This window comes from Sander vitreus, chromosome 17, assembly GCF_031162955.1.
Source record: "Sander vitreus isolate 19-12246 chromosome 17, sanVit1, whole genome shotgun sequence".
In the NCBI taxonomy this organism is placed as follows: domain Eukaryota; kingdom Metazoa; phylum Chordata; class Actinopteri; order Perciformes; family Percidae; genus Sander; species Sander vitreus.
In genome coordinates this window covers 22,805,178-22,820,930 of record NC_135871.1, presented here as the reverse complement: position 1 = coordinate 22,820,930, position 15,753 = coordinate 22,805,178, and the positions used below count along the sequence as shown (strand labels likewise).

The following is a 15,753-nucleotide window of genomic DNA, read 5'->3' as shown; positions in this document are numbered from 1 at the left end:
ATAGGGAAAACTACAAGCAGCCTATAGAGCCAGCAAAGCCTATGACACAATTGAGTTTGTCTTTACGTCTGTTAAACGTGTCAACATGCTAAAACCCACACATTCCCACTCTGTATACAGTATACAGACAGTATCCTAACCCACCCAGGTCCAGGTGACTACATATTTCTCAGTTCCTTCTCCTGTAATGGAAAACATTATTGTCATCAAGGTCAGCATCAGGTGTGTGTTGTGAATGTGGTGTGTTTGTGTGTGGGAGGTGGGGGTAGCTCCCACTTTGCCATGTCAACTCATACTCGATGGCTTTCTAAATACACAAAAAAAGGGAAAAAATGCTCTCAGGGACTTTGCTGCATTCCACTTCATGAACACAAACAAACAGACCAAAAAGCCATTCTGGAGGGAGAAGTAGGAGGGGGTGCAGGGGAGGGGGGCAAGCAGAAAAAGCCCCTTAAAAAACAGAGGGAGATAAAGAGGAGGGGGGGGGGGGAAAGGAAACAGGAAGGCAAGCAGACGGACCTGAAAAGCCAAAGTGACTCCACTATCGATAATGAGCGGATCATTTAAAAAGCCCTCCTCAATTTGCCTTGAGGAGGAGAAGAGAGAGGAAAAGGCTTGAAAGGTTTTGAGAGATTTCAGGCAATGGACGAAGTGGTGGAGGGGAGGGGAGGGAGGGTTATAGTATAGAGCAGGGGACGTGTAAACATGTTGGGCTGTCGGATGCAAACACACTGTACGCTCACATATAGAGTATATACACTGAAACATATGGCTCATTGTAGTTTGCGGTTGTGGTTGTAAATGTGCAGGTCAAACAGTCAGATGTACACATCTTTTGGCCACCTGAGCCTACCTATCACACCATCTGTCTCTCATTGAGTGTGAGAAAAAGTGTATATGCATGCCTAAATATACTATCTGTACACGTTTTGGCAGATGTAATGAAGTTTAAGACCTTTTTAACAGTCAAAAGAAAGAGCTTTCCTATCTTTGTTTCAGCCCTAAAATAAAAAAAAACATAAACATGTTTTTGGTTAAATTGTCATAAAAAAGTCATGGTCACACAAGGCAGCCACCTATGAAGTATAGTCTAAACTATTTTACCTGAAATAAATATATAACAATGGAATTCAAATTGCCAGTGTTGTGAAATTAAAGTAAATGAAATAAAATACAAAGGCTGAGCAAAAGCAGGCAATTCATTTGGCCTGATCTAATTAAATACCTCTTTATTTGACCTTGTACTGCAAAAACAGAAATGAAGACGTGTTAAGACTTTTTGGAGAGCTGCAGGAATTGTGGCAGTCAAAGTGAGGGCAGACACTGTGTTGATATACAGTGTGTGTGTGTGTGTGTGTGTGTGTGTGTGTGTGTGTGTGTGTGTGTGTGTGTGTGTGTGTGTGTGTGTGTGTGTGTGTTTGCTTGCTGTCAGCGGTGGTGATGTTGCAGTGGCAACCAGCCCAAGGCCCTGGGGATGCCAGCTAGCTGGCGGTAGAGTATCAACAAAGCACAACATGACACAACATGGCTGTACTGCAGCTGAGCCCATGGTGTGGTGAGGAAAATTTGTGTATTTGTCTATGTGTGTGATGATGCTGGGGCTGTTTGCATGTATCAGCCTACATATGTGTGTAGACTGTATAATGTGTGTGTGTGTGTGTGTGTGTGTGTGTGTGTGTGTGTGTGTGTGTGTGTGTGTGTGTGTGTATATAGGTGCACTGTGTCATGGTGTGGGCTTCGCTGATCTGTTTGTGTTTGTGTGCAGGTAGAATGTGACCAGATTATATTATGTCATTGAGGGCGGAAGGTGTGTGTGTTTGTGTTTATGTGTGTGTGTGTGTGTGTGTGTGTGTGTGTGTGTGTGTGTGTGTGTGTGTGTGTGTGTGTGTGTGTGTGTGTGTGTGTGTGTGTGTGTGTGTTTCTACATGCACTTGTAATAACAAGATAGCTTATTGTACTTCAACTTAAAGCTGCCACTGTATACACAGTATTTTGTATGATTTATCAGTGGGAAAGGTTGCTGTTTTTAGCGACAAAGCTCTGATTAACCCACTGTACGCAATCTACCTAGCAACATACAGCAGACAAAGTTAGGGAGTAGCTGGTGAATATAGTGGAGTATTTAGCTTAGATACTTCCCTCAGGAGCTGGTAGAGACCAAAACAGAGCTAAAAGGGGCGTGGGGGGGTGAATATGGGACTTACATTGGTCAGAACGCCCGAAACACGACTTCAAATGAATGCTAATGCTGCTCTGTATCGCCTAGATGTATTAATAGCCAACCGTTTGCTTAAAAAAAATCTACGTATCAACTTTATAAGATAACATTGTCATTGTTGGTTTACGGCTTATTCTGCTGCCACAAAGTGGCAAAAACATATGAATTATTATGGATTTAAGGAGACGCATGCAAATGGACAAAGCGCAAGCAACTGAAGAAAACACCTTCACTACTTCACTACTACAACAAATCAAACAAAAGCAAATTGAGACACCAATTTGACAACACATACATGATATATAGAACCACACTGCAAATAGGAAAACACAAGCAAAAACAGATAGGTTGGAAGTCATAGTAGTGGATGTTTCCAGGGGACACTGAGCTTTCTCAAAACTCACAGAACACTCATTTGCATGGAGGGTGCTAAAACAAATGTTCAAATCCCTTCCATTTTAACAACAAATTTGTCTTCCTTCAAAATAACTTCATCCACCCTTCCTTCCTTCCTTTACTCTTTCCTTACTCCCTCTGCCCCCTTCTTCCTTCTCTCCATGCTTGCCTTTCTCCCCCTCTCCTCTTTTCCTCCCCTCTCCATCTTGACACAGTGCACTGAGCCTAATCGTGGATAATTGGGTGGGAGGGGCAGTGGGCCGGCACTGCCTTTGTGTGCAAAGGGCAAGTGGTCAAGTTAATGGGGCCCTTGTGTCGAGCCGGGAGCACTCTATCTCTCTCTCTTTTTCTCTGTTCGATCACTCACTCGGCCAGTCAATCTCAGTCTCTCAGTCAGCTTCTGTTTTCTTTCACAGCTGAAGCTTTTTCCCCGCTGTTTCGATCTAGTTTCACCTCATTTCCAACGGTCTCACTGTATTTCCTTCCAGCTATTCAGTGTGTCTTGTACCATTTCTTTTCTCTCCTCCTCTGCCCTCTTGTCTTTTTCCAGCCTTTGTCTCCTTCTCTTTGCAGCTTTTTATATCTCTTCTCTGTCTCTCCAGCAGAGTGTTGAGGAGGAGAGAACAGACCTCTTTAAAATATCAAAAGACAGATCAGGAGGCCTCGCAGGTCCCTCCATTTCTGCTAACTCTCCCTCCCTCCTTGACTGATAAACAGAAGAGTGAGCCTGCAGGATTAGCTGCTGTGTACTGCCTTTCCTCCTTCCTTTTATCCCTCTCTCCTTTCTTCCTGTGGAGGGGTAGACTGTTGACTAGGCTTGATATGTGTGTATGTGTGAGCTTGTATGTGTGTATATCTGTGTGTTACCTTGTCTGGCACCAGCTTAGCCTGCAGGAGGCCATTGTGTTTGAAACACAGGCCACAGCCGATCTGGGCCCGAAGGAAACTTTATTACATCTGTGAACATTTAACACTGGATTGTTAATAATGGAACACACACGTTTTACACATACAGCTTTGTCAACCAGCTCGACATAAGCATTTTTTTAAATTTTACATACTTTATTAATCCTGCAAGGGAAATTAAATTTTTTTCACTCTGTTGTTAGTTACACACATTACACACAGGCCTGAAATCAGTCCCTTCAGGATTTCACGGCCTTTTTTTGAGATTGTTGCGGCCCAAAATGCCTGATTTTGTGGGAACTTTTGTAAAAAATTGCGATAAAAGTTGCGATGTCTTTTGTATGTTTGTTGGAATGAAGTTGCGAGAGACAATGAAAGTTGTGATTTTTTTTTGTATAGTTCTTTAAAAATAAAAAGGGGAGAAAAATGTTTTGGGGAGAATAAAATGACTCTGGGCTGTTTTCCTAGTAACCTTACCAACAAGCCTCAGGATGCTGAAAATGTTGCTATAATATGAATGCATGTATTGAATGAATCAAATTTGAACATATGTGTCAGTGTCTTGTTGATCTTGACATTGTTAGTTCATTTCCTATCCTGGCCTGGGACACACATTCATACGGTTTGATAAAGTACTTATTGGACTTTAACTTATCATTGCACTTACAATAACGAGCGTAGCTGTCCTCAATTTAGGTCCTCCTGTATGTCTCATCTCCGTTTTGTCCTGCATACACCGTGTGTGTTTGTGTGTGTGCGCCCGTCAGTTGCGGGGGGAACTGAAATGTGGGGTATACTCGCCGTAGCCGACCTGTCGAGCACCAGTGTGACGTCATGGGATCGGCCTAACTGTTTATACTCGCTCATGGTGGTTGCGACAGTAGTTGCAGTCTTTTCCTGAACAGAGGTGTCGCTAATGAGGAAAGGCTACCGACTTTGCTATTTCTACGGACCAGAAGAAGAAAAAGATAAACAACAGCAGAACTGGCAGCAGCATTGACGTCAATGTTTCAATTTGATTCGATGACCTACTTCGTCAGATCAAGTCCTTCATTCGCCATAAAAGAACTCATCTTAACCCAGTAAGTTTACAAGAGAGACTTGCAGTCACTCTGAGAGTCCTGGCATCCGGTTGCCCTCGAGTTCGTTCATGCTTCCTGTTTCTGCTTTGTCGCGCGCCGCTGAAAAAAAATAGAGTGGTGCACGACCTCTGGACGCACACTCAAAATCCTGGCGCGCCAGCGAGATCTACGTCATTTTGACGTCACATTGGCGCGCGCCAGCCCCAAGCAGTTGGAGTTCAGTGGCTTGCTCAAGGGCACCTTGGCAGTGCCCAGGAGGTGAACTGGCACCTGTCCAGCTACCAGTCCACACTCCGTACTTTGGTCCAAACAGGGACTACATACGGACTGAGTTACTGGCACCCCCATTGCCATTTGTTATTATAGTAATCATCACAGAAAATCTACAGACATCTGCAAGGTGACAGAGAATTAATTTTTTGTGGTTTTGTGATACTTAAATGTTAAGTTAAATATTTGTAATAATGAAATAATTTTGCAATTTTTGCGAAAGGTTATATTAGCTTTATTAGTCATAAAGCTGATGTGTTAAATTGCGCATTGTCCAAGCATTGTACATTTTAAAAAGAAAAAAAGTCCAGAGTCCCAAATTTCTTGAAGAAAATGTTTTTATTGATATTCATTCACAAAAAAGCACCCACCCTTAGTCTGCAAAGTACAACATTCATTACCCATTAATTACAGTGAATCAGAGCAAATTTGATATACTGCATGGAGAAACTCACTATGAGGCCATGTCCACACTAAAGTGTATAAATTCAAATATTTAATTCATAAATACAGTTTGTTTTTTGCGTCAAACCCCAAAACAATATAAAACACAATAATTGTGATACGTGTCTGGTGTCCCAGTGCTACAGAAGCAGCTATAATTTTATTCAAATTGGAGAATATTCTTGTAGTTCTGTTTTTGGTGGCAGAAAAAAAAGGCTTGGTGTTGATAGAAGGTAGTAGATCCAATCTGAAATTATTAATAAAGTAGTGCGGACATGGCATGTAAATGACCAACTATTCTAAGAATTCTGTTTGATAATCAAAATAATAGCCTAGCTGAGACATCCCACAACACTGTGACATAAATCTGGTGAAATAAAGCATTCCTGTATGATGTTTGCCCAAGGTAATTCTCAGCTGAAGCACATGACCGTCTCTGAATACCACTGACTATCAATGGTTCCTGTCTGTTGATGTCACAGTGAGAAGTGTCCTAGCGCACAGCACTAATATCACAAGAAGTGACATGACTATGTCAAAACATGACATCATAGCAGATCGTGGGTGCACCAGGTGAGGATTTTTTTTAATAGAGGCAGTGATGTTGCAAGAAGCAGCAATGCAGCGTTGGTTAACAGTGGTAAACAGTGGTGCCCGATGCCAAAGTGTTGCAAAGTGACATCACTGTTAGTGGTGGTGATGTCACACTAGGCAGTGATAAAGTCACTGTACACAGTCACAGTTGGGATAGTATTTATGTGTTAGCCCACAGATATCAAAGGTATACAGCAAACTACATTACAGATACAAATGTAATTAAACACACTTCTAAACCTTTGCAATGGGAACGTTTCTGCAATGCAATTTACGTCCTCAAAGCATTCAGACCACTGATGAAACTGGCTTAATTTACATTTCTGAGTAGTTACACACAGGGAATACCTCTCATTTCTGAAGGCGGATTATTTTTTCACCATAAGGAATGTGAACAGCAGCCACTGGGAGTTACTGCATAGCGTCTTGGCTGTTGTGTACAGCAATGGATCACAGTGAAATATGAAAACACTTTACTAGTGATAGGTACAACTTTAGACTCAACTGACCCACTGACACTTGGCGGTTCTTTAATACAACAAGAGCAGAATGCATGGAAAAAAGACCTGAGTTAAACAGTTAATTGTGCTGATAGGTAAAATGCCAACAAAATGGAGAAGCAATTAGTCTGAAATGTGTGAAAGTTTTTGCTGTATCAGGAGATTGTTTCACTTTCAAGAACTATGGTTGCACAATTTGAAATCATATTCTAACCCCTGACGTCCACTGGATGTGGCTGCGTTGTGTTCCTGTTTCATGCAGTCTGTTCTTCAGCAGCCAGATTTCCAACATTGTTTCAAGGTTTTGCTGTGTACAGTATATGTAAAAACTAAAGCAAAATCAAATGAACACACCATTAAGTATAAATATAGGCATTGCATACATTCAAAATTTAATGTAGCACTTTAATCTGTCAAGCATGAACTTTGATGCTGTGGACACAGAGCCAGTGGACATTGGGGGTAAAAGACCATTGGTTAGGTCTGCATTTAAAAAAAAGAAGAAGAAAAGGGGGAAAAAAGATGCAAAGAAACCCTGCTCTGTACAGCATTTCATACATGTTTATCTATTCCACAGTATTGGGGTCAGTAGTCAATAACTGCATGTAGTAGGAGTCATTGCAACCTGTGCATGTATTCTCTCTCTCTCTACACATACACACATACACACATACACACACACACACACACACACACACACACACACTTCCTGAAGGTGGGTTCAGACTAAGAGTGTTTAGCAGCTGCCACAGGATCTGATTGTTGTTTGCTAAGTGGCTCTGAAGAGCTAAATGTTTGTGAGTGAAGTGACGTAGGATTCAGTTGGCGAGCCCCACTTCTGTTACCAAATAGGTTTGATATCCACTGCCAGAGCAATATTGATATGTGTGAGACACAATTGTTTTGGACTTTTGTCTGTGGCAAACTTTTTAAGAAATTACCAGTAAAGTTAGAGTTAATGTTGGTGGCATTGTAGTGTTCAAACAGATAACACCAACAGAGCTTTGTAAACTTTAATAACAATGCTATGTAGTATGGACTACTTGTATCCGTGGTGGTGATGTTGCTGTGTAATTTGCAAGCTGTAGCTCCTGGGCAGCAACAATTACTCCAGAGTCTGAACGTGCCTTAATATGTTAATGTACTGTTATAAGTAATGCACAAAAGAAGTTCTTAATACTGACCTCTGACTGGGATGAATGAGTGGTATTAGAAGAAATTAAAGCGGGGGAAGAAGGGAACAAAGAGAAATAAAGGAAACACAAAGGAAACTGTGAGCCGCTCCACAGTCTGTGATAGTTAATGAATTAGAGCTGGCCTCCATGCTGGGGCCAGAAACACAGTGGCATAGGTTAATACTGACAGGTTAAATAGGGCCAACTGACACCTACAATAGGACTGACGGAGGTAATGTCCATGTAACTGACTGACTAAACAAATGACTGCCTTGTTGGCTGGAATGATGACTGGAATACTGGCTTATTAACTACCATATTAGGTAATTGAAAAGACTGGTTACTTGACTGGCTGACAAGATGACTGTTTGGCAATGTGGTTCACTTTCCTGGATGGCTGATTAACTAAAGTGATGAGGCTAATTGATTAAAGGTATAAATGACCGAGTGACTATTTTGCAGACTGACAGTAGTTATTTTGCATATGAAAGATTGGTTAAAACATAGGTCGGAATATATCCGCCTCTCCTTTTCTTCCTCTTCAGCCACAGTAAACGTATCCCCACTGCTTTGGAAATGAGGTTGGTCTTCTACACTTCAAACTACAAAACATGCACGCTTAAATACTGTCCAAAGCCATGCATCATCTGATAATAAATCATCTGTGGCCAATAGAAAAATGTCTGAAATATCTGTGACTGAACACTTGATATTGATGACCTTACTGTATTCTAATTCTGCTCTTTCAGTGCAATTCTTCCTCCTCATTTAGATCACTCATGGTTCACAGTGTTGACATGACTCTGTAGCATTATTCCATCTCAAATATCCAAAAGCAATGTGGAGTGGTGCTGTGTAGAGCTGAGGGCTCACTTGTTTTGGTTTATTGAGTGTGGCTGACAGGTTGAGGTGCTTTGGTCAAGGTGATGAGGAGAGGATAGTGGATGTTCTCATCGTATGCATCTTTTCCCTCTGTCAGCATCTGAAAAACACATCACATGAAAAGCATTAACTACACAGACTAACAATTCTACAGAAAGCATTTATTTGGTAGAATACTTTATCTAATTTCATCAATATTTCTAATATTTTGTGGGTGTCCTGCTTGCCTTGTGATTTAAGACGCTAACGTGTAATCACATCAGCGATTAAAGTCCTTTGTTGCATGTAAACCCTCCTGTCACCTCTCTACTGTCACGCTATTGAAATTAATCAAATATTTAAATTTTTAATATATTTAATTTCTCTAGTTTTCTTGTTCATTTTTTGTGAACCTTTAATTTGAATAATTACAGTATGAAGCTGCAATGATGTGGATTAGGGCTAAAAACTAACCATAAGTTTAATTACTGATAAATCTGCCCATTATTTTCTTGATTATTTTTTTAAAATTATTTGATCTGTAAAACCTCAGAAAATAGTGACACATTTCCATCTCAATTTCCTAACGTAGGACACTAAGGAAACGCTTCTGACATTTGAGAAGCTGGCACAACAGAATATTTTGGCACTTTTGCTTGAAAAATAGTTGCTGATTAATTTTCCGTAAATGGATTGACTAAAATTGTGCATACCCCTTTCAAACACACACAGCTTTGTGGGATGCCCATGTGGTACCCACTCAGTGCCCTTTTAAGCAGACTTGGCAGTTTGGGCATGCACCAGCTAATCAGCTCGCCCAGCGACTGGCCAAATGATCAGAGACTTATGAAATTGAGTTTAGTGGGTCTGCTCATGTGGGAGTGTGTGAATGTCTGTGTGTACATGTGAGGGATGAGACCAGGATAAGGGAGAACTGTGTGAAAAGGTTTGTTCACAACAAACAGAAACTCAGACTGATCCTGTCAGCGGAATGTAAGTACAATGCAAGTGGCCATCCATCCAACTCAAACCTACTTACATTACAATCTCAAATGCTGACTGTGTTCTGTTTTACCAACAAATCAGGCCATTTTGTGGCACATCATGAAGTAGCAGGTGTTCTTATTTTATTAAAGTTTTCCAGCTTAAAAATATGCAGATCAGCTCATAAGACCTTTAATTGTGTTCCACATTGCAACTAAAAAACTACTACTCCTTAATGAACGTGACTGTAGATAGACTTTCTTCTGCTCATCTCAGTGAAACTACAATCCCTGCAGGTCTCTCACTTTAAGACACACATATTATAATAAGTTGACAAGACAGTTGCATGCATGTGATATGCAGTATACTGTGGCTGTGCAGGTAGCATGTAGTAATGGTGAAGTACAAAAGGGTAACAGGGCTATGGATATTTGAAATAGTCTAATTTACCAAGTGTTAACCAAAGTCCTTTAAAGTGAAAACTTAAATTTCAGCAAAAACCCCCAAAAATAAATAGATAAACAATAAATAAAACAACCGTGTCATCCTGCAACATCCTGGCTCAACTTTGTACATTACTTTATTATTATTAAATAATTATAACAATGGAAGTACACAAGTGTAAAACCAGAGAAAGTGGTGGTGTTGAACTATTCATGTAAATACAGTTCACAAAGTCACTACACCCAGAAAATAGGTTTTTATGGTTTAAATAGCTACCTGAATGACCTGACACCGTTAGAGATCTTTGCCTCTACACTGTATCTCCCCATTCTGCCTTTTTCCAATTTCTCTCCGTTTATGCTGAATATGAACAAACTGCTCATGTCCACCTCTCCCCTCTCACCCTCAGTCCCTCCCTTTCTCCCCCAGTTCCCTTCATGTGCGTTATCTTCCTGTGGCCATCCCTCCAGGCACCGACCAGTGGTTGCACCTCTGACCCCCAGAGAGAGAGAGAGAGAGAGAGATGGAAGGAGGCAGAGAGAACGAGAGCAGGCGGCCCAGGGGGTGGTTGGGCGTGGAGGGGCAGCTGCCTGCTCCCTGTGCTAAGCCTGCTATGGGGACCACAGCCAGCATTCACATTCAAATTCTACCAGGCGGAAGGAGCAAGGAAGAGATAGATGGAGGGATGGAGCGGGAGGGAGGGGGCCTTAACGCGGTGAGGGCTAAGAGCTCGCAGAGGTGAAAAGTTTAACAAGCAAAGCTGTTCCTCCTGATCGCAGGCTGCCTAATCAGCTTCATGGGTGGCTGGCTAAATCGGCTCTCAACGCGACCCCCCACCCCACAATCTTTTCTACTTTTTTTCCTTTCCAAGGTGCAAGTCATTTATTTTATTGCCACTTTCGCCCCAGCTTCTACATCCCTCTCTCATACTCTCATTTTGCCTCTCTGTTTCTCTGGCTTCTTTTTTTTCCGTTTATTCTTGCCCTGCTGGTATAGACCGGAGAGAAAGTGAACAAGGTGGAAAAAGAGAGAGGAGGGGGCTCTGAGACAAGGGAGGGATGGATAAACCGGATGTCTGGGGTCTCTCTCAGCAGGATTAGGAAACAGAGAATGAGGGATTGGGTGGATGGAGAGATGAGTAGGGGAAGGGATAGAAGGACAGGCTTGAATAAATAGCGAAGTGGGTCGTGATGTAGGAAATGGGAAGATAGAGGGGAGCAGAGGGAGGGAGAGTGAAGAAGGGTGAAGGAAGATATGTCAGAGAAAGGAAGGATGGGGGTAGCCAGGCAGCTGAGGGGGGAGAGAGAAAAAGAGTGAAGGAGGAAGACAGAGAAATGAGTGTGAGTGCATGGACACAGTGGGGATACTATTTATGCATGTGAGAGAGACGGGGGGATCTACACATGTGCACACACACTCTTGCGTGTGTGTGTGTGTGTGTGAGTTTTTGAGAGAAATTAAAATTCATGACTCTCTCTTCACAACCATTTGAGTAACAAGATTAAGATGGCGGGTTAGAAAATAGTGCTGGCATTATCAGGCTGCTTGCAGTCCCTCCAGCTGCTTGCCTCTCTATTCCACAACAGTGGGGATAAGAGGATAACGCGCTAGCCCTGTCTGCCTGTCCCAGCACATGCCTTACACTCACACAGACACACACTCACACAGACACACACACACCCACACTACCGCTGCACATCAGCCCTGCCTGCCTGCTGTCTGCAGTCCCTCGAGTGTGTTTGTGTCAGAGGGCGAAAGTGTGTGTACATTTGGAAAACTGCAGAGTAGCGAGCTGGGGGTCTAGAGATGGTTTGTAAAGAACTGCTAAAAACACTCCCTGCTCTCTCTTTTTTTTCCACACAGACACACACAAAGCAAACATTATGATATGCAGCATATTCCAAACAAAATCAAAAACGAAGTGTGTAGAATCTGGCACAGCGAGGAACGCCAGTATACTCACAGCTACTGGGGGTACGTTTGTTTAACAGTGTCTGTGCCAGATGGAGGAGCTTGTGAGTGGCTGCGGGAGCATGAAAAGAAGTAAACTCGGCCAAAATGACACGTGGAAACGCACCTAATTACAGGATGTTGTTGCGTGGCTGTGTGAATATTTCAACGGGTTCGGATTTTGATTGGAGTGTGTTGCTAGTTTGACACCGGAGTTGGAGCGATAACTCAGTATTATCATTTTGTGGCTTTCAGCGGTGTCGTATTATATGAGATTATCAGATAGGTTACAAAGCTCTGTTGTCCATGCTAATGATTCCAACCAAAATGCATTGGAAAACTAACAAAATGAGTAAGTGAAAGTTTTGTTTATTAGATTTGAAGAGTTTTGTCTGATGTAATGCTTAACAGTAGAACACCGTTAACTTCATTGAACATTGATTTGATTATTGTACATACTAATTTGCCATACAATGATATACTGATGTTGCAAATGAATATATTGATACTAATTTCAACCATATCACCTGCATGTCGCAAATATTTGAGCTACACTATGCTGTGGCCTTCTGGTAAACTAAAAACCCTGCCTCTGCTCTATCAGTGTCATAGAAATGTTTCTTTATTTAGTGCCTTGTTTGTTAAAGTTACAGCAGATTACAGAATCTGTTCACTTTATGTCCACATTCTTGAGTAAGAAATATAAAATAAAAGATGTGTAGGCTCAATTAATTTTGATGATTTTCTCAACAATTACTGATTCAATTAGTAGATTCATGACATATTTTTACACATTTTACTACAAAATGTATTTTTTTTTTATTCAAACAATCTATTGAAGACTGAGGCAGTGACAGTTTATTTAGTGTAACATTAAGTCAGACGTTTGCTTACAAATTAGAGACATTTTAACGGCTAGATTCTCAGTATTAAAAAAATAACATGCAGGCTTTTCAGTTTCAGTTTTTTTCCTCAAAATTGATACACCTGCTTTTGGTCTTTAATTGTTTTAAGCCACAGTGAATGAAAATCCATAGTGTGTGTTCCACTGCTGGCTCTGATATGCATTTTTCTTGTGTTCTGATCCACCCACTGAAAGTAAATATAGCTGAAGAAAGCTAATCTGTAGTGCAAATGAGTAGCAGCTGCTCATTTGGATGTGCGTGTGTGAGTGTGTGCATGGTGGTAGTGTATGTTTCGCTGTGATAATGTGGTGTGTGTGAGTGTGTGTTTGTGTGTAATGTCTAGCCAATATGCTGTCTGAGTGATGTCTGGTCTGTGGGGGATCGTGATATAGCTTGTTCCTTAGCTATTTGCACTGTGTGTGTGTGTGTGTGTGTGTGTGTGTGTGTGTGTATGTATGTGTGTGTGTGTGTGTGTGTATGTGTGTGTGTATGTGTGTGTGTGTGTGTGTGTGTGTGTGTGTGTGTGTGTGTGTGTGTGTGTGTGTGTGTGTGTGTGTAATGGTCAGTCAGGCACATACAAGCACACGCAGAAAACCAGTGTTGTGTTCATCACAAGATAAGCAGAGGAGACTTAATCACCTTCAGATGTGAGGGGGGCACTTCAACTTGTCCTCATATCCACACGCAGCACCTGACCCATTGTGTATGTGTGTATGCAGCATGTGTTACAGTGTGTGTGTGTGTGTGTGTGTGTGTGTGTGTGTGTGTGTCACGCAGATGTAAGTGTGCATTTCAAAAGTGAGCCGAATGGTCTGACAGTCACGTTGCATGCCAAAGAAAAAACAGGGTGTTTTTAAAAAATATCTCACATCAATTTTAGTCTGAATTTCACTGTTCACATTCTGTCGAACAACTCTCATCACTAAAACAGGTCTGCGTAGCAATTTTTCCAAGCGGTTGAAGTTCTGAACCATTACAATTTTTCGATGACTGTATTCTGTGGCTCTCAATCAATCAATTCTCTCGGCAGCTTTTTCAAACAAGGTTGTATTTCTTTCAAATTTAAGGTAATGGCAGTATCCACTTTAATCCCACCAAAGCCCTTTCTTTCTGTCCCTCTTAACTTCTTTTTCTCTTTTCCCCCCCTTTCTTCTTTCATTCTGAGTCCCTGTTTTTTTTAATTCTTTTCTAGAATTTTGTGTCCTTTTTCTAAAATAGCTTCACTTTATAACTTACCTAAGCTCTTCTTGTGCTGTTCCCACTCCACCTGAGGCCAAAACCACCTACTATAAGATTTTTCATCTGAAGCCATTCCTCATAAAGTGAATGTACTTTACAAGTGTTCCCCGTTTATTGCCAAAAAAAATTCCAGTCTGTACTGTGCACAAGTTACGATATCAGCATTTGAGTCCTGCGTCCTACATGGTCTTAGGCTACTAAAAGATGTGTTTACAGTGAGGAAAAGATGGAGGTTTTGGTTAAATACTGAACAAGTAATACATGTGTCTTGTGCTTAAAGTCAGCATGGGGTATATGAATATTTAACCAAGACCATGATCTTTCTCTGACCTTAACAAAGCGCTTTCATTGGCCTAACATACCCACAATAATGCTAATTGTGCTATTTCTTTTCCAGGAGAGGATATAGCAACAATGTCCATACAGTATATACACTGTATATAATATGTTAACAGTTTCCTTGTTGGTTTGTTTAAAATGTAATCTGGTTGGCATTATGTTTTCAACAAAAATTACTTTTTCAAGATAGTGGTTGCGTGACATGAACAGTGGTCATCGACCCTCTCACTGCAGGGTGGTGTGGAGGCCAAATGTGGATTGTGACAAGTTGACCTCTGCCTGCCTTAAACCGGTCTTGAACCTGTAAGTGTGTGCTCACCCTGAATGTGGTTTGAAAGGGTCCAGAATGTGTGAGTGATTGTGATGCTAAATGTAGTGAAGGACAACTAGTAAAGAGACAGAAGGAGTGAGATTTTCCTTGCTGAGGTTCAGGCCACTTTAACAGGCACTTTAATGGCCAGTCTGTCCAATTGTCCCACCAGTGTAGGTGAACGTGTGCACCAATTTAGCCCACTCCTTGCTGTCCTTTTCTTCTGTAGCTGTGTGTGTAATGGAGTTAACAGCTGGACACCACTTCTTTTAACACTGCCTACTCATGTCTTTTCTGTCACTCCTTTTTCTCTTTTTCACTGTCCTTCTCTCTCCTTCCTCTCTCTCTCTCTTTTTTTCTCTCTCTCTCTCTCTCTCTCTCACTATGTCAAGTTAAGGCAGCTTTTTTCGCTCCGGTGTGTCTCACAAAGTGTCTTTAAATATCAAACAATGGCTAATCCGGGAGTCTTTATTAGAGCTGAGTGCAAATTATGCAAACTGAATTGTTGCTGGTTTCTTTATTATGTAGCAACATATTCAGCACATTTTTGAGAAAGCAATTGAACTGTGTTAGCCAGGTTTTCATCCGATTCTATTTGAATATAGCCTATGACGTTCCACTTCTGGGATTGCTCCGTTGCCGTCGGAAATTCCGCCGGATTCCGTCAGTTACCTTCCATTTTGTTTGTGTTGGAATTTTAAACTCCGGTGGATTTATGAGGACTATGGTTAACTGCTCCTCAGATCTCTGCAGGGTAAATCCTATTTGAATGCTATGTGTCCTAGCCAGACCCTCCTTCGCAGCGCCGTGGAGGAAGGTCTGGCAAAGTGAGACTAATTTTGATACAATGCTCATATGTTGTTAGCCTCTGTAAAAGTTCAGCCTAAGCAAATAAGAGGCTTCATCAGCCTGTAGATTCCCTGTTTCTTACAGTGTAGTAAGCCCTAGGAAGGAATAGCTTAATGGCCAGTCTGAAGTAAAGGAATGATTACAGCCACCAACCAACTCTCTCAACAAACATTTGACATGTGGACTTGGAAAAATTGTTTAACTACTGTTTCCTTGGTTAAAATATGAAGCAAGTCATCACAGAAACTGACGTTTGATAGCCAAAGCAGAAAACTTCTTAAAAACAA

At 41.4% G+C, this 15,753-nt stretch overlaps 1 protein-coding gene across 1 annotated transcript in view; it reads right to left on the bottom strand.

Moving 5' to 3' along the window:
- Window positions 1-5,198: 5,198 nt before the first annotated feature.
- Window positions 5,199-15,753, bottom strand: part of camkmt (calmodulin-lysine N-methyltransferase) — a 120,877-nt gene continuing 110,322 nt past the window's right edge. The window contains exon 11 of the mRNA XM_078273012.1: window positions 5,199-8,567. Coding sequence (XP_078129138.1) covers window positions 8,469-8,567 — 99 coding nt within the window. The 3' untranslated portion in view covers window positions 5,199-8,468. The remainder of the gene's footprint in view (window positions 8,568-15,753) is intronic.